This window comes from Lontra canadensis, unplaced genomic scaffold (assembly GCF_010015895.1).
Source record: "Lontra canadensis isolate GAN:19392208 unplaced genomic scaffold, GSC_riverotter_1.0 scaffold53, whole genome shotgun sequence".
NCBI classification, from domain to species: domain Eukaryota; kingdom Metazoa; phylum Chordata; class Mammalia; order Carnivora; family Mustelidae; genus Lontra; species Lontra canadensis.
In genome coordinates this window covers 977,575-1,001,161 of record NW_022631047.1, presented here as the reverse complement: position 1 = coordinate 1,001,161, position 23,587 = coordinate 977,575, and the positions used below count along the sequence as shown (strand labels likewise).

Sequence of the window (23,587 nt, the reverse complement as noted above, 5' to 3'; positions counted from 1 at the left end):
TATAATGTTTAATATAAGGTACAGTGGGTTGGCAGAGTTGGTGCAAAACCAAGAGATTGGGTTCTAGTCAGGGAGTTAACAGCCCAGGTACCTGAACCAATACTGGCCTTGCTGCCTCCCATCCTCCAAGGCTTCACGGTGCCAGCCAGAAGCCCTAAGACAGAGGTTCTCTCCACATCTTCCAAGTAGCGGCTAAGCGTTCTGGTTCCCAAAGTGCATCAAGAGATTGGCCCTGGTCATCGCAGCAGGTGTAATTTTTGGGACAGACTTGAGAAGTGGGGGTAGAACTGGACTCGGGGGTCTGGGTCACCGTATGCTGATGACACGCACTAGTCCCAGAGGCTCTTGGCTTGAATGGTTAGCCCGTCTACCTTCCCACCCACATGTTTGCCCTCCCTGACTGTTCATGGTAGGGAAGAAGGTGGCTGTCCGCTTAAGGAGAAAAGGTCTTTCCAGAAGCTGTATTTGGCATAAGCAAAGGCCGCTGCTAATGCTGCCAGGCACAGGTACAGAAGGCCCTGAGGCGGAGGGACAAAGGAGGAGAACGTGCAGGCACAGCGGGAAACAGCCAGCTCAGGTCTCTGCCCCAGGAGCCTAGAAGGATCAAGGCGATGCAGTAAAGGGTGACATGGTCCTCCTCTTTGGTCAAGCAAAGGCCCCAGCACGGGCCTGGGAGGTGAGAGGGCTGAGGGGCACAGGCTCTGCCCTCAGGCCCTAGCTTTAGGCTCATCACATCAAGGTGGTGATGCAGTGAGGGGCAAGGCATGGAGACTGTGGTCAAGCTGGGAATCTTTGGCTCCTAGGAGCTGCCCTTGTCCTTGTCATCCATGAGGTCATACCTGGGGAAGAAGCAGAGAAGACTCAGGTAGAAAGGGGACTTGTGTCTTCCAAGAAATGAAGCATGAGCCAAGGGCTCTTGGACTGCAGAGAATCAGTGGTTCTCACCTCAGAACGCATGCTCTTCTCCCTGCCCAGGACTGGGATTTCTCTGGCTTACACAGCCAGGCCCACCCCCAGCCCATCGGGTACTTACCACTGGGCTGCTCCCTGGGAAAGGTCTATCTCAGCAAGGTCCAGCTGCACCTGCATTGGAGGAGGTGGGGGGGGGTACCGATGTTACTTTGAGATCTCCAAAGACCACGGCCCGTCGTTCCACACTCCTGCTCCAAACCAGTGCCGAGGGGATCAGGTCACATGTATAGTGGTGTCACCTGTGGTGCTTCCTCCCCGGGTCCCTGAGGGACGATGGCCTTGCTCCCAGCAGCTTCCAAGCCTTAGCTTCGCCTTGCTCACCCTCACCCTCTTACCTTCCCCAGCAGCTCACGCTCCCTTGACATGAAAGAGGAATTAGACTTCACAGAAACATCCAGCTTTCGCCTCAGGGCCTCATCTAGGGGCAGTTCCCACTCAAATCTGGGGGGAGGGGAACACTGGGCATTAGGGGAAGGGGTTCCTTCCTGAGCCGCCCTTCTGTCCACCTGAATGCCTACTGACTGACCGTTCATTGAATTCAGGGTTTAGGGTCCTCTTCTTCTGTGAGGTTTTCCGCTTGGTACCCCGGTTCTTGTCTGGCAATAGCAACAGTGACACGTAGGGGTCGGGGGCGTCCCGTCCATTCTGTCGAAGGGCCCTGCACAGGAAGCTGAAGGTAAGAAGGCAGCCCAAGGGAGGGACGGCCAGGGGGGCAGGAGGGGAGGGCGGACGGGGTCTCACCGGCAGCTGTGAACAATGCTGACCAGCTTTCGCTCTTCGCTGTAGTACCAGACGGTCAGTCGCACCTGGCCTAGGGGCCCAGCTGGAGCCTCCAGGGGACTGTGGGGAGAGACGGAGATAGTGCCCCAGGAGCCTTCATACTCCTGAGTGCATGAGGTCTTTCTGGCCTAGCCCCTCACCTGTCCCCATGTGTCAGGCGCTGCCGCAGCTCCGGGGCAGAGGAGGTGCTGTGAGGGGTCCCCCCCCCAGAGCTCTGGTTCTTCACTCAGCGAGGAGGAACTGTGGCTATGGCTGTGTGCTTCCACGCCTGAATGCTGGGACACCAGGATCTGGGGAGGCAAGAGAGCTGCGAACTGGGCCGGGTCTTGCTCAGCTCCCTGACTACGAGAACACAGCCCCTGGTCTCCGTCCCCCCTCGGCCCGTCACCTCCTGCTACTCACCCCAAGCTGTGCTCTCAGTAGCACCTGCCCTTGACCATTGTTAAGTGTAAACCAACGGTCCAGGCAGAGCTGGTCAGCCACGAGTAGCTCCGAGAGGGGCAGGGAGAACGAGCCCAGTGTGCCTGTCCCCTCACCCCGGACCTGTGGAATCAAGAGGCAGATGATTTAACCCTGGTGTTCTAGGTTCAAACACTTGGGTGGTTTTGGAGAGAGATTCCCCTTTGTGACGGCCACATGGCAGCCATGTTGCTGGCCCCGCTTCCCTTCCTTTCCTAGCCAGACTAGACTGTGCCCTCTCTACTTCCTGAACTTTCACGAATTACACCCCAGGGCTGTAGCTGCTGCACAGTGTGGAGAAAAAGAACAGCAAAAATGGAATTACAGGGTTCCTGCCCACCTAACCCCCATTTCCACACTCCAGATGTAATGACCTGCAAACCCTTTCTATCTTCTGAGTTCCAGAACAATTCTAGCTAATATGCCTGTATCTCTCTATCACTATTTGCCAGCTTTTGTATCTCCTGATTCCCTGCGGTGCAAGGTAAGGAATGGAGCTCATTGACTTATCTTCTCTACCTCTGCTAGTGTTGTTAACAGTTACACTATTTTAAGGTCTCTCTTTTTTTTTTTTTTAAAGATTTTATTTATTTATTTGACAGACGGAGATCACAAGTAGACAGAGAAGCAGGCAGAGAGAGAGGAGGAAGCAGGCTCCCTGTTGATCAGAGAGCCCGATGTGGGGCTCGATCCCAGGACCCTGGGATCATGACCTGAGCCGAAGGCAGAGGCTTTAACCCACTGAGCCACCCAGGCGCCCCTATTTTAAGGTCTCTTGATTTCTATTCATGTAATTCTCAACTTATTACTTTATCAACTTTAGAGGGTCTTTGACTCTCACTCCAGAAGAGGAAAAGCACCCCTGTATTACCTCTACCACCCTCTCCCTGCTCCCATACCTCTTTACCTTTGTTCACCCTTGAACCCCCTGAAATCTAGTTTCTACTCCGTGCTTGCCACTAAAGTTGCTCTAATCTGTTACCTTAACGTCAGTCATTCTCAGTCATCTCATTTCATTTTCTCGGTAACATCTGGCCACTTCCTATCGTTTCAGACACTCTTCTTTGGCTTCCATACCCCCTTCTCTCCTGGCGAACACCCCATTGCCCCTGTTACACCTCAGGCCCTTTGCAGGGCTCCTCTTCCTCTGTCTGCTCTGTCATTGCTGCCATGCTCAGCATGTCCCTCCTTTGTCTTCTCACTCTCCGTAGGCCCTCAGGGTGCTCCTGCACACCCGGGACTATACAGGTGCTACGTGTGCTTGGTGCTCAAATGAAGGAGCAGTGAGAACCCCATAGTGGGCCACAGATCTGCCTTCTGGATAGCTGTTTCCCCTTGGATGATCTCAGAGGTCTCAAATTCAAGCACTCCTGCTTTGGCCATTCCCTGTGTTGGCCATGGCTCCCTTCTCTGTCCCGCTGCCCCAGGCTAAAAATCCAGGAGTTCGTGTCTAGGCTGTTCTTTGTTCCTTCTCCCATGTCAAAATAACCACCACTAAATACCATTGCCCTTCGTCATGTCTTGCTTCATAGCCTGTTAGCTGACTTCCCTGCCTCCAGCACCATCTTCCTTCAGTCCACCCTTCACCCTGCCATCAGCACGATCTTTGTAAAGTGCAAATCGGGGTATGTCACCCCTCACTCCTTCAAATATTCCCCTATGCCTTGAGGGTAAATCCACATTCTTAGCATAAGAGTCAAGAGCCCTTTTGCTCCTGCTCCTGTCTGCCTCTGTGATCTGCAGTTTGCCCTCGTTGTCCTCATTCCCTTCTCAGCCTGAGACTATTCCTTCTCGGTCACATCCTGTTTCTCCTTAAGCTCAGGGGTCATCTAGGGCTACCGCTACTATCGCCTCCACCTTTCCCCTCATCTGAGGTAGAAGCCCTCCTTTGCCCCACAGTGCCTTTTACCTCAGCAGTTTGTCAGTCTGGAAATTTTCCTTGGTTATTCTTCTCCCCAAAGGGAGTGTGAGCTCCATAAAGATAGGAACCAAATCTTTTCTCCCTATGCCTGGTTCAGTGACTCGCCCGCAGTGGCCAAATGTTCACAGAATGAATTTATGGTACCTGCAGCTCCAGGCTCTCGGTATGTGGTCTCTTGATGAGAAAGGAGGCAGTCTCGTCCCAGACAGGGGCTGAGGTTTGGGCAATTGTCTGGTGGAGATGAGGGGTTAAGGTCAGTGCTTGGAACGTTCTCCTCTGCGTTTCTCAGCCCTCCCAGACAGCCCTGCGGCATTTCCTAATACCTTCGTCTTATGAGAAGTGTCTCCGACGGTGAGAGTAGCGTAAGGGCTGGGAGGCTTGGTCCCTTTCCGGAGCTGGAGAGAGAGAACAGTGCGATGACTATTAAATATGGTCTTGAACTGAGAGACCTAGTGAGGCAGATCTCCTACTCCCCTCCCAGATCACATCCCCATGGTCACTTGACAGCCACTACCCTCCTGGCCTTCAACAGACCATTCTTCCCACCCCAGCACCACCCTGGGAAAGAGGAATTTGGAATTTATTATTCCAAATATCCCTTGGAGCATCCAAACCTGAGGGAGGCGGAGGAAGGGCCAGGGAGCTATGGGGTGCGGGGAGCGGCTCTCACCGGCAGCTCGTCCGCCCGCTCCAGATACACAGACAGCAGGGCCGCCGCCAGCTCTGCGCTCTTCTGCGTCTGGATCAGACTGTTCACCTGCAGCACCTGCGGGAGGACACGCGGGCTGGGGGACCCGTGCTGGATGCGCCGTGGCCCGGCCACGCCTGGGAGACGGACGGGAGTGTTCGCCATGACCCACCCAGAGTCCCGTCCCTACCTCCTCTAACTCAGCAGCCGTGGGCCGAGGTGTCAGACGCTCCAGACGCAAGTGCAGGCGGCCAGATGGCACGTCCTCCAGGGTCAGCCACTGTGGGCATAGGCAGGCTTAAGCCTTGGGGATGTGGGGACAGAGGGACTAGGAGATTGAGACATGGGTCAAGATAGGAGGGATTATGGCTTGTAATTCCTTGCTCACCTCATCGAGGAAGCCTGTGTTCAGGACTGCAGTGAGACTCACTTTGCACCTGGAGAGGAGAAAAATTAAAACAAGAGGCCAATGGTCACAGCCCAGTGTCCATCTCCCCAAAACCTTTGTCTTCCCCTCTGGACTCCCATCCTCTCACCTGCCCAGAAAGTCATCCTTGTCCAGGTCCTTGTCAAAAACTTCAATGTCTAGCTCTTGGCCTGGAATTGACGTGACAATCACCTAGAGGGAGAAAACAGTGCAAGTCGGATTCTTTTTCTTCTTCAAATGACTGGGAACCTCACCCTCAACCACCTAAACCCCAGAGGGCTTTCGGGCCACTCTCAGAGCTAGAGGGAAGAAGGAGAAGGGACTTGGAGGAGTCCTGGCCACGCAGTTCTGACCTCAAAAACCTCATTCCAGCGGGGATTGAGATCTTCCCGAACAACACGGCTCCGGAAGCTTCGTCCTGCCAGCTTTAGTTTGACATAGGGGTCTGACTTGCCCTTCACCAGTCCCCCCAGGAAACGGTCTTTGGCGATCAGATCCTGGGCCTCTAATACATGGATCCGAAGCACATTCTGCAAAAGGGACAGACAGAGGAACCAGACGGTAGGTAGAGACCTATTAAAACCAGCCCGAAACAGGCTTTTGCACATGCTTAGGCAACAGATCCTACCTTGTCCTTTCTAGATCTAGACTCACCTCCATCCCAAAGTGGCTCTCAGGAGTAGTGTGAGAAGGTCGAGGTGGGACATCCACGCTGCTGCCTGTCTGGGGGCTCTCGTCCAGGTCCCAAGCCCCAGGAGTTCCAGGCACAGTGGGAAAGTGCACTTCTGATGAATCCAAGTACAAGATCTAGGGAGAGTGGTGTAATTGTCCAATCAAAGAAGTGCAGCTAGCACCAGCAGGCAAGGGATGTGGGGTTGGGGGCAGAGCAGAGGCTGGGACAGGGGAAACAGGTCCATGCCTTGGCTGGGCTCATCTCTAGAGGGTTCCTGCCACACTTATCCTACTCAAACACCATTTCTTCCCCAGTCTGGTCAACAGACGTTTTTGTGTGCCTGCTAGATGCTTCCACATACACTAGCTCATTAGATCTTAGAGGATTCCTCTTCTTTATTCTTCATACCAAGGAATCTATAAGGCCTCTCACCACCTCCAGCATTTTCTCTGTCTCCATACCCTCATAACCAATTTCATGTAGAGCCTGGAGTTTGAGCCAGAGCTGCTAAGCTGGAACCACTGGTCCAAGGTGAGTTCAGGGGCAGTCAGCAGGCGAGCCAGAGGCAGGGTCAGTGCCCCTAATGTCAGAGCCCTGGAGTCATCCTTCACCTAGAGGCACAGGAAGAGGGGATGTAGTGAAGTGGAAAACAGAGACATACTCAATAATTTCAATGAGGCATTATTTGCCGTAAAAATCACTCATTTTAAGTATACAACTCTCAGTTATAAAGAATGAATCTAGGGCACATGGGTGACTCAGTTGGTTAAGTGTCTGCCTTCTGCTCAGGTCCTGGGATCAAGTCTCACATGGGGCTCCTTGCTCAGTGGGGAGTCTGCTTCTCCCTATTTGCCACTCCCCGCTCCACTCTTGCGGTCTCTTATTCTCTCTAAATAAAACCTTTTTTTTAAATTTTATTTTTTTAAGAGATTTTATTTATTTGACAGAGATCACAAGTAGGCAGAGAGGCAAGTGGGGGTGGGGGAGTAGGCTCCCTAAAATCTTTTTTTAAAAAAGCTTATTAAGTAATCTCCATACCTGACATAGGGCTTGAACTCCTATCCCCAAGATCAAGAGTTGCACACTCTTCAACTGAGCCAGCCAGGTGCTCCTATAAAGAATGATTCTAGGGGTGCCTGGGTGGCTCAGTGGGTTAAGCCTCTGCCTTCGGCTTGGGTCATGATCCCAGGGTCCTGGGAATGAGCCCTGCATCAGGCTCTCTGCTTGGTGGGGAACCTGCTTCCTCCTCTCTCTCTGCCTACTTGTGATCTATGTCAAATAAATACATAAAATCATAAGGAAAAAAAAAATGATTCTAGAGTGGTGCCTGGGTAGCTGTCGGTTGACCTACTACTCTGTTTTGGCTCAGGTCACAACCTCAGGGTCCTGGGATCAAGCCCCGCACCAGGCTCTGCACTCAGCAGGGAGTTTCATTGAGGTTCTCTCTCTCCCTCTGCCTCTCCCCCCATTTGCATACGCACACACTCCAAAATAAAATCTTAAAAAATAATGATTCTGGGGCTCCTGCGTGGCTCAGACATTAAGCATCTGCCTTCAGCTCAGGTCATGATCACAGGATCCTGGGACCCAGCCCCGCATCGGGCTCCCTACTCTGCCAGAAGCCTGCTTCTCCTTCTCCCACTCCCCCTGCTTATGTTCCCTCTCTTGCTGTGTCTCTATCAAATAAATAAAATCCTTAAAAAAAATGATTCTAGAGAGATCACTGGGGAAGAGCGGGGAGCATGGAGATGGAGGGTCTAGGTAGATAGACTGGAATATAATCAAAGGGGAGAGAGAGGGACGTGATGCAGACCTGGGAAGGCAGAACAGGGTATTTAGAAGGGGCTCAGTAGGTGATTATCTCACCTGCACATCGAGCTCCTGGCTTCGAGGGTCTTGTAGGAAAAACCGGAAAGCTTCCTCCCACACCGGGCTATTGGTGCAGTAGACAGCCTGGAGGGGCACAGGATGGGAGTAAGGATATGTGCCGCAGTACCAGTCCTGTTTCTCCAGAAAGCCTTTGCCTTTACAGGCAGCCCAAAGGGGAGACGCCCTCCTAAGAACAGCCTTCCCAACCAGACGTGCATGCGCACACGCATACACAATCTCCCACAATGCCGTCCTGGCCCTCACCTTGCTCTCCTGGGTCATATCCTGAATTGACAGTTGTACCATGGGATTGGGTTCCTTGTTCGCCTTCTTCAGCTGTGGGGGTAGAATTCAGAAGTCACCATTTTGGGTGTTTTTGGTTTTGTCTCAGTGAAGGAAGGTGGGCTCTCAATCTCTTCCCAGGTGGCTGTGATCCCCTCCTTGGAACCCTTGTGTTACATGCTGCTGCTTCTGCAGTTGAGTGGGGCGGGGGCAAGAGCTGGGCTGGGAAAGCTACATCCAGAGCTTCCTGTTCAGTTGCCCTCAGAATCCACACTCACAGGGAGATCCTGGGCCCGATCCAGATAGACAACTAAGATGGCGGCTGATGGGGGCTCTGGGCGGGAGGAGACTCCTCGATTCCACTGCAGAACCTGGAGGGAAGGGCGGGTGGGAGTAGTCAGACCTTTGTCCTCATGTCCCCTGTATTTCCAGCTTCCTGTTTCCCATGTTGGTTACCTGCTCTAGTTTTTCTGCATTTGGCAAAAGTGACAGCCATTCTAGCTTTAAGTGAACTTGGCCTTGCCCACCTTGCAGAGGAAACCACTGGAGGGAGAAGCAGAAGAAAGTGAGGTCTATCAGATCAGATATTCATACAACCCTTTCCCCACCAATGTAGCAACTCCTGTCAGCCCAGTGGGTGAGGCCACCGTCTTCCTCTGCTCTCAACTTACATCGTCCAGTACTCCAGCCTGCAGCACCTTCCCTACGTCCAGCTTCATCCTGGAGGGGGCCGGGAGGGGTGACAGTGAGTGGAGAAAAAGGAGAGTGTGGAAATTAGGAGCATGTCATTGGCCTTCCACTCACCCACCTAGAAATAAATGGCGACTCTCACACTCCCTTCTTATAATCAATAGATACTTATGTGTGTGTGCACGTGCGTGTGTGGTAGAAGCGAAGGGGTGGGGAGGTCGGGAAGGAAAATGATACACAGTTCTCGGGCCTGGAAAAGCATTATAATGACCTCTGCAACCCTGGTAGCACTGAAGCTTTAGATTCCTAACACCTATAATCTCACCTGCCCAGAAAGTCATCTTTGTCTGGATCCTTGTCAAACACCTCCACCTCAATCTCCTGCCCTGGGACCTCGTGTACCATCACCTGAAGCACACACAGGGAGAAAGGTCTCACCAGCTACACTGTGAGGATCATCCGATGAGCATCTTCTCTCACGGCCTCCCAGGACACCCCCGCCCCTGTCTGACAGCCCCACTCCTCAGCTCTCCCACCTCGTAAGTTTCTCCCCATTGGGGGTTGAGGTCCTCATCAATGACTCGACTGCAGAATGCCTGGGTGCCCACTCGCACCAGTGCATAGGGGTCTGACTTGCCCTCAATCAGGCCCTTCACATATTTGTCCTTGGAGCCCAGACCTCGGGCAGCCAGCAGGTGAATCCGAATAATGCCCTGTGCAGAGCAATCAGATCATGAGAAACCAAGGACCCAGCATGAGGTTCCTCAGAGGACGATCTGTCAGATGGGGGAGAGGCCATACCCTGGGCAGAGGGGAACGCAACTGGGCCACATCATGAAGGTCAGGCACAAGGGGCACCAATAATCGGTTGGGCAACACAAGGAAGGCAGCGATGGAATCCATGATCATGGTGTCAGAGAGGGAGCTGGATGAGGGAGCAGAAAAGGAGGTGAGTGTGGCTCCAACTTCCAATATACCCTCAGCCCCAGCTGTTTCCCACAACTAAGAGATGCCTAAAGCTAGAGGGACATCCTTTCTTGAAAATCCTTTTTCGGGTGCTGGGTGGCTCAGTCGTTAAGCCTCTGCCTTTGGCTCAGGTCATGATCCCCGGGTCCTGGGATCAAGCCCCGGGTCCTGGGATCAAGCCCCGGGTCCTGGGATCAAGCCCCGGGTCCTGGGATCAAGCCCCGGGTCCTGGGATCAAGCCCCGCTTCAGGCTCCCTGCTCAGAGGGAGGCCTGCTTCTCCCTCTCCCATTCCTCCTGCTTGTGTTCCCTCTCTTGGTGTCTCTGTCAAATAAATAAATGAAATCTTAAGAAAAAAAATAGTTTTTTGCTACTCTTTTACCCCAATTCCTCACCTACTGCTCTGAACCTTCACTGCCATCTCAGCTCTTCTTTTTCTGCTTACCCCTGCGGAGAAGCCTGCAGCCCTCTTCACTCTACCCTGCATGCTCCCCCACAGGAGAAAATCACAGTATGGAGCTTTTCAGGAGTATTCGTCATCTCTCCAGCTAGGATGATCAAGGCTCCTGGAGGGTACTGGCTGCATCTTTTACTGTTTTTTGTTGTTTTTAATATTTTACTTATTTATTTGACAGAGAGAGAGACAGCGAGAGAGGGAACACAAGCAGGGGGAGTAGGAGAGGGAGAAGCAGGCTTCCTGAGGAAACCCGAAGAGGAGCTGGATCCCAGGACCCTGGGATCATGACCTGAGCTGAAGGCAGATGCTTAAGGACTGAGCCACCCAGGCACCCCTCTTTTACTGTTTTGTATCCCGAAAACCCGAAGCCCAGGGCTGGAATATTTAGGTGCTCAATAAATCCGGGTGCCTGGGTGGCTCAGTGGGTTAAGCCTCTGCCTTCGGCTCAGGTCATGATCTCAGGGTCCTGGGATCCGGCTCTCTACTCAGCAGGGAGCCCCCTTCCCTCTCTCTCTGCCTGCCTCTCCGTGTACTTGTGATCTCTCTGTCAAATAAACAAATAAAATCTTAAAAATAAATAAATAAATAAAAATAAATCCTTGACACCTGAGTCCTGGGATATCCAGCAGATTGGTCATCCCCGTCCAGTTGATATCTAGGGTCTGGAAGGAAAGCGCAGCGGGGTCAGGACAGAGCACCTGGTAGCATGGTCACACCCATCCAACAGTTGCCAGACCCCTCAGGCTTTCTTCCCCCAAGCCTCAGAGCTGGCCACCCTCTCCCTCCCAATCTTCTCTGGTTTCCCTGCTCCCCCAGGCCCCTCAATGTTTTCCCTTACTGGGCGTCGGATGAAGAACATCGACACAGCTCCGACGATAGGAAGGTCCCCCATGAGAGGCTCAAGAATCACCCGTAAGACACCATGTAGCTGGGGCAAGAGAAGAAGAACAGACCATTTCTCCACAAAACGCCTTCTTTCTGTCCCAAACTTTGCCAGCCTTGGTTTTTCCAAACCTCCCACTTCCCCATATCTGATGAAATTTAGGGCAAAGGCTCCCTATTATGGGGACCCCTGACATCTCCCCCACCTGCATGCCTTTGACTCCTGCTTTGCAGAAATATTTCTTCACTTCCACGTCAATTTGCACATCACCTACATAGCTGGCAGTTGATAAGGAAGAGAACAAATAGGGTTGGTACCAGGTTGAAATGGGGGGAGGGGGAACGAAGCTGTCAGAGTGACCAGGATCCTGCTGAAGAGGGGGCTGGAAGAATGAGCGGTATTACCTGATGTTCAAATCCAACAGGATCTGTTCTTTGCTCCGACCAGGGTGAACCTTGACGCCTACGATGCGCAATGGCTGTGGAGAGATGAATTCTTAACAGAGAGAGAAGAGGGAAAGGGAGGAGTACCTCAGCCTCTTCTGGGCTCCCCACCTTCCCCGCCCTGTCTCCTTCCTCCCATTACTTTCCTTTCTACACACATACCTTTTCACCTAGTTCCACTCGTGTAAATGTAAATGTTTGCAGATGGGTGTTAGAGCCTCGAACAGCTGGGGCCACAGTTTCAGCCAGAAGCTTCTCCATGTACTGGCCCAGGAAGGGCCAGACCTGGGCCACAATCTGGAAGGAGAGGGAACCTATCACAGGAGAGCCTAATCTTCCCCCTAAAGACAAGTTCCTTCAGAATCCTCCCCACAGAGAGCACTGGGGCTAGACCTGAAGTGTGGCAGGGTCTGCCTAGAGAAACAAACCCCATTCCCCACTCAAGAAAAAGCCAGTGCTCACCTTATTTAGCCACTCAGCCTTTTCCACATCCGGAAAGCTGACCTAGAGGTGAGGAAGGGAGAGGGAGAGATGAGCACACACCTTCCACCTGTGGTTTCCTACGGAGATGCTGGGCCGCATGCCCACAGAGGAAACAAAAGCTGTGGCAGGACCTCCCCACACCCAGGGTTCAGTGTGAAGGGGCTGGGATGTCCAGAATATTCACTCTTCCACAGGGTTTAGGGGCAAGGAGTTCTGATGAGGGGCCCTGACGGGGTGTGGGCCACACAAAGTTGCTTTGTGGACAGCTGGGGGATGTGAAGTGATGACAGCTGCTGGAGCAGAGGGGGAGGGAAGGAGAAGGGCACATTCTTTCTGGAGGGGGAGGTCCTGACAAATCAGTTTAAGGAGGAAATCCTGGGATTTGGAGAAGTCTTGGCTTCTTTTTGCAACCTTCCCACCTCACCCCGAACTAGGGCTTCTACACCCAGAAGGTGAAGAGGGGAAGCAGCTCCTAGAGTTAGGGAGGGGCCAGCAGAGCCATTTAGGCCCTAGCCGGTTTTTGTTTTTGTTTTTTTCCTCCTTTTTATCAGTATGACTCCTTTTATGGGAAAGGACACCTGTGCTTTGTATTGGGGAGGCAAAGGGATAGTTGTTTCAGAAAGAAGAGGCTTTCTATGATGAGGAGTAGGAGGAACAAAGACAGTTGCTGCCTGGGCTGCACGTCCCCCTGGGACTTCTTCCCCCTTTCCCCTCTCCAGCCCCGGGCCTGCACCCATGGCCCTATCTGACTAGTGTCAACTTTGATTCTTCTCTTCTGCCCTTCTCCCCCTAGACTGGCACCTCTGCTGGGAAGGGCAGCAAAGCGGATGCAGGGAGGGGCCGGGTAACGGGCTCTGTCCCCGCAGGGCCGAGAGAAGGAAGGAGGTGAGGGGGTGCAGACCCAGGGTCCGGGTCCCAACCGAGCAAGCGCAGCGCACAGTCCGGAAAAGGGTGGGGCCGACCAGGGCCGGTGGAGTGTGGGCAGCGGGCACTGCAGCAGTCGCACTACCCTCCCCCCGCACCCCCGCCCTTCGTCCCGCAGACGCCTCTGCTGCGCGGCGGCCCAACCGCCTGGGGCTGGAAGGCGATGGCCGGGGGTCGGTCGGGGGCGGCGGCTCTCCTGGGCAGTGCTCCTGGGGCTGGGTGCCAGCGGGTCTCCAGGAATAAGAGCGGGAAAAGGGAGAACCTTATGGCCATAAATAGGAGAAAAAAAAAAAAAAAAGTCTCAAGGAAGACTGGAGAGACGAGGGAACCCTCTGAGCCGCAACAGGGATGTCCGGGAACAGAAGGCGCGAGCGGCACCAGAAGAGAGGAGCGCTCAAGGAGCATGGCTAGGAGGGAGAGCGACGGCTGAGACCGATTCCCCAGATGTTCTTACTGCTTGCCCAGGAGCATAGGAAGAAGTCCTGATTCTGTAGAAGGATCGGGATCTGGACGCGGGGAAAGGAGGGAGGGGGAAGAGTGGCTACTCGGTCCCAAGAGTGGCGCGTCCCATCAGGGAGGTGGCTAGCGGAGCGAGAGGGGAGTCTCCCTCCCATGGTCCCAGGGTGGGGAGCTGCCTTTAGGGACAGGAGGAAGATCCCTAGAACCGGGGGACTAGTAGGGGGGCTATGCAGCACTGAGGGTGCTCGCTCACCCAGGCAGGTAGTTCTCGATGGCTCATATAAAGTGTTTTCGCCGTGAGCCGCTCCTCATCGTCCAGCAGCTGCCGCGCTGCTCGAAGGCTCCGTTCTTTCTCATCGCGGACCCGGCGCCAGCCCAGGTAGAGGGCGAGACCGAAGAGCACGAAACCCACGCTGAGTCCCACTGCGCCGGCCAGGTACACCGGCACCAGCACCAGCAGCCGCCGCCCGAACGAAGACAGCAACGCCATGGCCTCACCCGCAGCGCCTGGGCGGGCAGGTTGGTTCCCAGAACCCAGGTCCGGCTTTTCGTGAGCAGCGGGGGGCTGGTCAGAAGGGTCGGAGGGAGTAGAGGGCTGGTCCACGAGGCTGGGATTGGAGCCGTCCGCAGGAGAGCGCTCCATGGTGCCACCGCTGGAAGGACCCGCCCGACCCACACCCCGCAGAGAGGTTGCTAGGTCTAGCGCCCAGCTGCCCCCTGCAAACAGTAAACCCCACGCTGGGGGAGGGGACCCTAAGCCACGCCCCCTCCATCTGACCGCTCGGGTTGGCGGTAGCTGCACAGACCAAGGTGGAGTCGAAAGATAGAAACCCTGCCCCTCTTCCGCCGGGAGCCGGTAGGGTTTGGGAGAGGCAGGACCTCCTTGATTAGACCTGCGTGCCAAGATGGGCGGTCTGGGACGGCGGGAAAGGTCGGAAAGAGGCTGAAGGGCGGCATTTGATTGGTCAGAAAGAGAAGGAGGCGTGACTTACCGTTTAAGGAGAGGCGGACCAGGCGCTCCCCCACGTGGGATTGGAGTGCCTGCGGTATGACGTCATGCGGAGCCGCGCCGCCAATTACTGTTTTACCCGGACTTGGGGTTGCGAAGTGATGGGGTTGTGGAGGATCAGGATTTACTTCCACTCCATTCGCACGGTTTGGCAGGATTTGTCTGGAATTCCTACATGTTCATTTGTCAGTTTTCCCTAGTCTTTATACTCTTGGGTACATTACTTACCCTTCAGTGTTTCCCTGGCTGTCCTTAAAAAAAAAAAGGAAAACACCCTGTGTGGAATGAAAATGTTCGATGACTGACCCTGGCTATCTTGTCCCGTCCTCTACTTTGTGCAGTGAAAAGACAGCAGCTAGAAAAAAGCTGGAAAATACAAGAATTACAGAGTTGAGATTATCCAGCCTTCAGGGAAGAGGGAGAGAGCGAGAGAGAGAGCGTGACTAGGCAGTGAGGCTTTATTTTATTTTTTTTTTTTAGAACTCTCCAAGACGTAGTTATTTCTATCATAGAAGACAAATTAAATTGGCTCGCAAAAGGTAGGGGGAGGGGGGACGCCTCAGCTGCAACGGATTTGATTACATTTTCCAAGAATTTCCTGACCCTGAGGAACTGCTAGAACGTTAAAATGAGACAAGAGTAATGAGACAATTCTGTTTCTTATTTGCCTGAGTTAGAAGTAAAGTTCGGAATACAGTCAGATGGAGAACTACTGCAATTCTATGTTGTGCTGTGTAAGTTTAGGAAGGGAGAAGTGCAGAGTATACTGATAACTACTGTTACTAGTTAACTGCACTTACCAGTGTTGTCCAGGGACTTAGAAACTAAACCGGAAGTCCAGGAGGGAAGAGTTGGCCATAAAACGATTATCTTTTAATGCACTATGTGTGGGGCTTGTGTTTCTGTTTGGTGCAGAAAGGGAAGTAGGGTTGATTGGTGGAGAGCCCAGATCTGCAGCTGATAAATATTATCTGCCTCTGCAGGGCACAGATTTCGTCAGACTATTTCACTGTTCAAAACCTAGGCCTGATCAGCCTTACCCCCTTAATCTTAAATTTTCCCACTTCCCCTTTTCTACTTCCCTAAGGCTAACAGTATCTAGAGCGCTTCCTTCAGTGTGCAGAACTACATAGGGAACAGCTTTCTATCTTCTGTGTACATCTTCCATGTTCTCAGAGGTAAGCAGGTGGGAAGGAGCTCATGGAGTCTGGAAGAGGTAAGGGTGACCTGCTCATCAACTGATGAAGCAGAACTACAGCAGGAAAATGAAGGAGCCTCCTTAGAGGGAAACCTCTCTGTAAACTGAAATGTGCCAAGTACTAGAGTAGAAGGAGCAGGTCACTTCACTAGGGGTGGAGAGCACCACCAATGGGGTTTCCTTTCCAAGCTTCTCCACTTTCTCACCCCATCTCGATCATCAGACCCTTCTACTAAAGACGGTCTCCGGAAGACAAAAGCCCATCCTCAGGAAGGGCTCTTCCCAGATGGGGCCCAGCTGCCAAAGGATCAGCAGCTGCAATGCAGGGACCAGAACAAGTAAACAGGGTGGGTCCCTGCCGGGAGACAATTCTGCTGTCCAGGTGCCACCTGGTGGCGATAAGCAGTAAATCAGTAATGGGGGGAAGCCTGGCCATTATGTTAGAGAAGTAAGTGAGGAAAACGCCAGGACGTCCTGAATTTGCAATCTGCATCTGTATGGAAACTTCATTCATGTCCTAGGGGAAGCAGAGGGTTACACGTGATAATCTAGTCTTTGCCCTCTCCTCAAGATGGAAGGGACAATGAGATTTGAGGAAATTTCCTCTATTATTCCTCAAAAGTTACTGCAAAGTAGTTCTATCATTAGAATTTTCTGTCAAGCCTGGAGTCAGACTCCCTGAATAAACTCCTGGCTCCAAAACTTACAGTTGCAGAACCCTGGGCAGCTGACTCTCGGTCTGCCTGCTCTCTCCTCTACAAAACAGGTTTGTTTATAAACTACCCACTGTCGGTGAAACGATGCATGTGAAGTGTTAGCACAGAGCCTTGGCTTATATTATTAAGTACATAACTAGTCTTCTGGAACTCCGTTTATCTCTTGTGCAGCAAGACAGGAACTTTTGGGGAGGTCTTCAAATATTTGAAGATGTCTATTAGGTCTTCCCTCAGTCTTTTCCTTTTTTTCTCCCTGCTACCCCACTGGTTTATCAATGGGCCTCTTTAAAAATTACATTTAGCACACAGAATATTTAGGAGTGGTGCTACTCAGACATGGTAGAACCGCTCTATTTAAAATGCATTACTCCAGTTCTGTTACCCTTATGGAGCTCCTCAAGAGGTGCCTAGAATATAGCAGACTGTTTATATGAATCACCTACTAGAAGGACTGAGACTTTGTTTTTGTAATCAGCTGGAAGTCCTGTGTTGTTTTCATGTGAATTACTGCTAATATAGATCTCTGCATTTCCTCCTTGGGTGGGCTCAAGCAATTTTTTAGGGGGAGGGTGAATCCAAATTGATCCAGACTGACCTCTTGGATTAATTCAGTGAATCCACCTTATAGTACTTTCAGGAGTACTTGGTACTTCCTTGTGTTGCTGTTGATAATAGGGCTTCTTGTATTTTTACACAAGTTTTTCTTTCTTTTCTTTTTTTAAAAACAGAATATCGCTCTTGGGTATATCACTAGAGACTAGATATTTCTCTAACAAAATGCACTAATCAACATTTACTAGGCATAAATGTTGAGTTTTGACTCCACCAAACTCGACTATTAACTGAGCCATGATTATTCTCTTATCCACAATGACTTAGGTGAGAAGCAGGACAGCAGCCCTGCCATCTGGGAACTGGCTTGGCACGACAGGGCTTCGGATCTGTTAGGGGCTGAGCTGGGCTCACTGCTGGGAAATGGTGTTCTCCTACAGGACACAATCTCACAAAACACCAGTGTCACACAAAGGAACTCAGTGACTGTGATGAAGTGAAGCAAAAAGCAAGATCATATTTCACAATTCTGTTTAAACACGAAATATGGTCGGTGTGCAAATCATGAAATAGCAACCATCCCCCTTTCCCAGCTAATGAGTGACTGCTGCTTTGTCACCAATTTCAGCTTCACTCTAGTCTGCCCTTCTCCTGGATAAGATAGATACCCAATCACAGGGGCGCCTGGGTGGCTCAGTGGGTTAAAGCCTCTGCCTTCAGCTCAGGTGGTGATTCCAGGGTCATGCCCCGCATTGGGCTCTCTGCTTGGCAGGGAGCCTGCTTCCTCCTCTCTCTCTGCCTACTTGTGATGTCAAATAAATAAATAAAATCTCAAAAAAAAAAAAAAAAGATACCCAATCACAGAAGTGTCCCTGCTTCCCTGACAGCACCCAATCCAGAGTGAAGCCCCCCTCCCTTGAACCTTTCCCCAAATCACTCAACCAAAGCCCAAGTCCTCAAAGTCCTTTCTAATGGCCCCTTGCTAGGACACACCATGGGTCCCATGTGCCACTCTTTCTCCACTACTGCAGTGAGCATTAACCCCAGCTTATTTGGCTATAGGTGTATTCCTGGTGGCCTTTAGCTGGTCTTATATTAATAAAGAACATACAATGTCTACAGTTTCTCAACTACCTCTTTAGAGAAACTCGGCAAAAAGAAAACAGGCAGGATACCAACAGTCATAGATGTTGGTATCTATGATCACATTTGTCTCTAAATGTTTATAAACCATCTCTTTTAATAATCCAGAATTTTGCCAAAAAAAATCAACATTAAGCTTATCAACGTGTGGTTTCTAAAGTCCACAAACAGTATTTCAGTATTTGACTACTTTTAGTCTTTAGGCCATTTCTTTTTTCTTTTTTTATGACGAACCTTGACTTAGCCCACCATCTCCAACCCCAGGTGTAACCTGAGTGATCAACCAGACAAGAAAGCAAGAGGTAGCAGGAGATACAATGGGGGAAGCACAACTCAGGATCACTTTCTCTACCCCAAATCCACTGTCCCGTCAGACACCTGAGTTGTTTCCCCTACATCAACCATGAGCTGAGGAGGAACTGAGGATTGGCTATGGGGGTCCCTGGCCTTACTGACTCTTAAAAATGGATTTAAAACCTCTGTGGTTCTTTTTGGAGGCAGCGGGAAGAGATGAACACCGAGGCTTGTGTCCCCAGAAGAACTTTCCTTTTCCTAGCACCTCCCAAGCCTTGAAGGCTTAAGGCATTGTAACTGAGAAAGGGATGGGAGATATTAACTGCCATCAACAACTCAAGAGAGCAACTGCCACCTGCCCTACTGTTTGAATAAGGAAAAGATCTGTCAATACATAGCCCATTGCCATTTCCCAGCACAGCCACCCCTCCTTAGTACCTGCCCCCCTAAATGACCCCAGGAGCCCTGGTTACTAAGGTATCCTGGGAGTAGTACATGCAGATAGAAACCAGAAACAGATGGGACTATTTTTAAACTAGACTGGGTGGCTCCAGTGTTTTTACCCCACAAAGCCCCATTTGGTCTTATTTTGGGTCTCTACCCTTCACCTGGCCTCAGCCCAACCTTACCCGAACTATGTGAGGGTAGGGGGTCTTTATCCCATTTTGGCATGAGATCTATTTACTGCTCCTATCTTCCATACAGAATATCTAAGCAAGTTTTCACTGCCTCCATTTGTTAAAAATAATCCTTTTTTTATTTCTTTGGAAAGTGGTGGGCCCTGCCCTATGGATTTCCAGGCCAAGCCAAGGTAAGAAAAGCTCCCCTTGTCTTTGGGCTGGAGTACTATGGTCCCCACCTTCCCATGGGCCCAGGAACAGTTCCTGTATTGTCCAACTCTGCTAGGCCTCCAATTGTCTAAAGGCTCTGATCAGGCCTTCTCTCCTGGCCACCTGCTTCCCAATCTTTTTCCTGGCTTTCCCTCTAGGCAGGGTATTTTTTTTTCTTACAAAGCCAGTGCTGGAACCTGCACTATGCAGAAGAGAGGACAAGACCAGGATGTCCCCATCTTCCCATCAGGGGACATACAGCCCCTCGGTCAGTCCTTCCTCTCTGCTGGCTTCAGTCTGCACTCCTATGCAAGCCCCCCTCTGTGAGGCTTGAAGGAAGATGGACAAGAGGACCCTCATAAAAGGGAGGTGAGAGAAAACAGACCAGCCCAATCCCTTCTCAAAAGCAAACTCCTTGTAGTCTCTCGTCCTAGTTCTTGAGTGAGCCCTTCAGACAGGGCCTGGGAGGGCTAGGCGAGCGGGTGAGGGCCCCTCGACCCCAGCCCTGGGAGGCTATACCCCGGGAGTGTCCATTAGCCCCCTCAGTGTGGCATGGCTGTGATACGCATGCTCTGGGAAGCGATGGGGTAAGTCACCATGGGAGTGGTGGTGTGGCTCATCGTGATTCCTGCCAAGGGCTGGGCCATCGATACAGCCACAGGGGCCACAGGAGCCACAGATACAGCCACAGGAGCCATGGAGACAGGTGGGGGTGCCATCCCCTGGGCAATTGTTTGAGCCAGAGCAGCTGACAATGGCGTGATCTCTGGGTTCAAGTGTGGGGGTGGGGGTGGTGGAGCAGCAGGAGGTGCAGCATTAGTTGGGGGAGCAGCTGGAGCTCCAGTGGGGGCCACCAGTTCTTGCTGGGATACAGGGCGAGGCTGTAGAGCCTGGCTGCTGAGAGTAGTGTGAGTCTGGGCAATGCCATGGTTAAAAGTGGCGACAGTGCCCACGGTGGGGGCCAGAGTCTGCTCCGTTGCTGGTGCAGTAGAGCTCAGGGTCATGACCTTGGCCTGATTGCGGAACTGGGCATTTTGTTCCAGCAGTACCTCATTGGTGGCCAGCAGGTTGCTGACCTGCTTCTTTAGCTCCTCCACCCGCTTCCTGAGCATGGCATTCTCCTCCTCCAGCAGCCTGCACTCCACGCCTCTCGGTGCAGCCAGACTATATTCATAGGATTCAAAATGGGGGCCATCTGGGGGGCAGCATCCACCTCGCCGGCGCTTGGGGCCTGGCTCGTGGTCCTCAAAGCCCCTGTCAGGGAGGTCGTAGATATCATAGAGGTCATGACGTCGTCCTGGGGGTACCGGGCCTGCTGAGCCGCCACCACCGCTGCCTCCTCCACCCCGAGCGTCAAACTCAAAATCCCGTTGCAGGTGGCGGAACTTGCACTTGGCTCCTCTCTGGCAGTCACCCTTGAGGAAGTCACGGCAGATAGGGACCTCCTCCTTGCCATTGGGCAGGTCAGCTGGTGAAAGGCCCAGGCCGGCTGCCACTTTCTGCCTCAGTCGAGGGGGAAGCTCTCCTGTCTTCTTATAACCATCCTCATCCTCCTTGGAGCCATGGATGAATCGGCAGTTTGGGCGGCTACACTCCTTGTTCTGGAAGTCATGGCAGAAGATGAACTCATTTTTGCTCACCCCCAAGTTGGATACCTCACTCATGTCTGGATGACGATAGCGGCAACGCTTGCCTCGCTTGCACACATTCCTTAGGAAGTCTCTACAGATGGCATCTGAGCTGGCCCCGCCACTGCCTGCCCCTGCCCCACTGGCCTCCTCACTGCCACCGCCTCCAGGGCCTCCACTGCTGCTCCCAGTGCCGTTGGCATAGCTGTCCCGGTCAGGCATCCTGGTCCCCCCCAACTCAGGGCTTTCTTCTTTTTCTTGCCACCCTTGGTGACCACTAGGAAAGAGGAGAACCGTGTCAAACAGGAATCTTCCAGAGAGGCCACATTCTTCCCAGCTATAGAGCAGGCAGTCCAGCAAAAAGCAGGCCAGAGGGGCAATGGCTTTGGAGATGGAAAATCTAAGGGATGAGAATTCTGGCTGGACTGGCTGGCTTGTCAGAAGTCCCGCCCAGGCCCTTGTGCACCTGGTCTGGTTCAGAATGATTCACACTAGCCTGGCTAATGGGGTGGGGAGGGAGGGAGCTGGGGTGAAGCCACCTCATCTCACCAATGATGTTAGGGCAAGGAGGGGGCAAGGAGAAAAGAGTGTTGGGTTTTATTTCCCCTTCCGAGCTGACCTTATTAAAGTTGAGGAAGTGAAATTAAAACTGCTGTCTCAGTGTCTCAATAGGTTAGGGGGAGACTGGGAAGTGGCCAAGATGGGCTGGTGAGCTTACTAGGGCTCTGGATAATGGGGCACTGCAGACAAAACTTCTTTTAACCCCTCTTTTACATGAGGGCACTGTGAAGTATCAGATCTCTAGACCCCAGGAAGTCCTAAGAGACTGGTGTCACCAGCTTGAGGGCAGTCCCTAAATCTATCATTTTTTCGTATTCCCTCCCAGCTCACCACTGTTCTCAATCCATGTGGTCACCCCTCTCTACTCCATTTCAGGGTAAGAGTTCTACAGCTGGAATCTCCACTTCTAGACCCCCAAAAGACAAAACCATCTGCGGTAAGACCAAGGTGGGAGGAAGGAGTTAATTTCACAAGAACCAGTGACCTTTCTTTTCCATTCTACACACCCCTTTCATTCCCCATTAGATCCCACTGACATCAAACCACACCATTCCTCACCCCATAAAGATCCTCTTTATTTATAGACTCTATAAAAGCTTTTTAAGTCTCCTCTTTCCCAAGAGAGCTCTGGAATGTCAGTCCACTGCCCTGGTTCGAGCCCTCCCCTCTCCCCACCCCCAAAAAGACTAGGAGTCCCTGCCACCACGTGTCTGACCTCATAAGCCTTTCTAAGGCAGTGATCAGACTCCCCCTGCTGTTCAAATAGAAAAACTTCATACTGTTTCCACTTGACTATAAGGAAATCTTTACTGGTTTCTTTGGTCTTCATCTCCCCCCAACCACCTTTTCCATTGCCTTGACTTTGCCTTCAGACCTTCCTAAAATGAACCAAACAGATCTGAGACCAGAATTACAGATGAATCTGTAAAAGAAGAGGGATCCTCTTCCTCCAAAAGGATGTAGTCCCAAAATCGAAACAACCAAGGAAAAAAGAAGGGTATTAAGGAAGAATCAAACTTTTACTAAAAGTGAAAGGACCTGGTAAAAAAATAAATACCATCTCTCTGAGTCTGAACCATGCTGCAGCTCCCACCAGAGGCTGATAATCAGATATGATACTCCTCCCCACCCAACTCTCCCAGGATAGTTCGATACCTGAGGTAGCTCAGGTGAAGTCCGGGGCTCCTGTGGTTCTCCACCTCCACATCACTGCTGGGTTCTGAACAGGAATAAAAAACAGAGACTTGGGTGGGAGAAGGGGTAAGAACAGAGAACTCTAAGACGTTACAATAAAGAAGTTTGACAAAATGGCAAGAGCTCTGAACACTTCCAAGATTTCCTGCGAGTTCAAGCCGAACTTCACCTGTCAAAGGGAGAAGTTGTCAGTAAGGAGAGTAAGACAGAACTAATCTGGAGAGCCTAGGAGAATGCGTTGGAAAACCAGCCCTGGGTGAACAAAAGGTTTGAGAGGTGCCCTGCCTCGAGATGAAGGAAGATGTGGGGATCAGAGCCCTGCCTAGGGTTGAGGTTAATTCACTACGAATGGGGAGCCGTGCAAAGGCAGCAACTGACAATGCAGTGGGATGGCTGATTAGACTTGGAGGCGGTGATTATGACGCTTCGCAACACCCCAGAGTTTGGGGGGAAAGTCTTAGGAGTTTCCCACAGCAAGTCTTCTAGTTTGCCAGGTTCTGTGCAGTGCGACCGGCGCTCAGCCGTGAACCAGACGAAGAAGACATTAAGGAAGCACAAGTGAAGCGGGAAGGGGGGACTCCAGGTGACATCAAGCTGCGGGGATGGGCAGGGCTGTGACGTCACGAAGCTGGCGTTTGCTCGCAAAGCAGGGTCAGTCAGAAAAAGGGTTCGGCCCTGGGGCGTGAGAAGGAAACAGCTCGGTCCTGGGGGGCCTTGTGTAGCCCGGCCGAGCCCAGCTGCTGGGCCGGCCCCGACTCCTCCCCTCCGGGCGCGGCCTCCACCTAAGTCTCCCGCCTCCCTCACCTGCCGCCGCCGCCGTAGTTGCTGCTGCCGCCTGCCGGTCCTGTAGCTTCGACAAAGAGCCGCCTACCCTATCGCCCTTCCGCTTCCTGCGGAAGAAATGACGCTCTAGCCACAGACCCGGAACTACTCTATGGGGCGCAAAGTACTTGTGCGACTAGCCGCAGGAAGTTCCCAGCAAGCTTTGCGTGTCACCATAGCAACCCAACCCAGCAGCACAGTAAGGCCCCAAAAGCGGGAACTTAGTAACCGAGGTTCAGACAGTTAGGGAGGGATCGTCGTTTGCC

At 52.2% G+C, this 23,587-nt stretch overlaps 2 protein-coding genes across 2 annotated transcripts; both read right to left on the bottom strand.

The window, feature by feature from the left end:
- Nucleotides 1-501: 501 nt before the first annotated feature.
- On the bottom strand, nucleotides 502-14,709 carry ESYT1 (extended synaptotagmin 1). The gene is given in 32 exon segments (XM_032874436.1): nucleotides 502-839; nucleotides 1,034-1,083; nucleotides 1,308-1,413; nucleotides 1,499-1,630; nucleotides 1,714-1,812; nucleotides 1,893-1,960; nucleotides 1,962-2,042; nucleotides 2,155-2,295; nucleotides 4,277-4,363; nucleotides 4,456-4,527; nucleotides 4,803-4,898; nucleotides 5,011-5,100; nucleotides 5,209-5,257; nucleotides 5,357-5,439; nucleotides 5,601-5,777; nucleotides 5,902-6,054; nucleotides 6,382-6,531; nucleotides 7,787-7,873; nucleotides 8,054-8,125; nucleotides 8,350-8,442; nucleotides 8,528-8,614; nucleotides 8,743-8,791; nucleotides 9,087-9,169; nucleotides 9,298-9,474; nucleotides 9,563-9,686; nucleotides 10,789-10,844; nucleotides 11,021-11,110; nucleotides 11,271-11,343; nucleotides 11,470-11,543; nucleotides 11,671-11,805; nucleotides 11,971-12,012; nucleotides 13,628-14,709. Coding segments are annotated over 32 exon segments (3,306 nt in total). The 5' UTR covers nucleotides 14,018-14,709; the 3' UTR covers nucleotides 502-799.
- Nucleotides 14,710-19,287: 4,578 nt separating this feature from the next.
- ZC3H10 (zinc finger CCCH-type containing 10) lies at nucleotides 19,288-23,406 on the bottom strand. Its single transcript, XM_032874437.1, has 3 exons — nucleotides 23,304-23,406; nucleotides 22,461-22,524; nucleotides 19,288-21,021 (listed from the first exon to the last, which is right to left on the bottom strand). Exon 3 carries the CDS (start codon nucleotides 20,964-20,966, stop codon nucleotides 19,659-19,661), a length of 1,308 nt encoding a protein of 435 aa, XP_032730328.1. The 5' UTR covers nucleotides 20,967-21,021; nucleotides 22,461-22,524; nucleotides 23,304-23,406; the 3' UTR covers nucleotides 19,288-19,658.
- Nucleotides 23,407-23,587: the final 181 nt, after the last annotated feature.

Coding starts and splice junctions, on each gene's coding strand:
- ZC3H10 (XM_032874437.1), bottom strand. CDS start 20,966: ATGCCTGACCGGGACAGCTATGCCAACGGCACTGGGAGCAGCAGTGGA.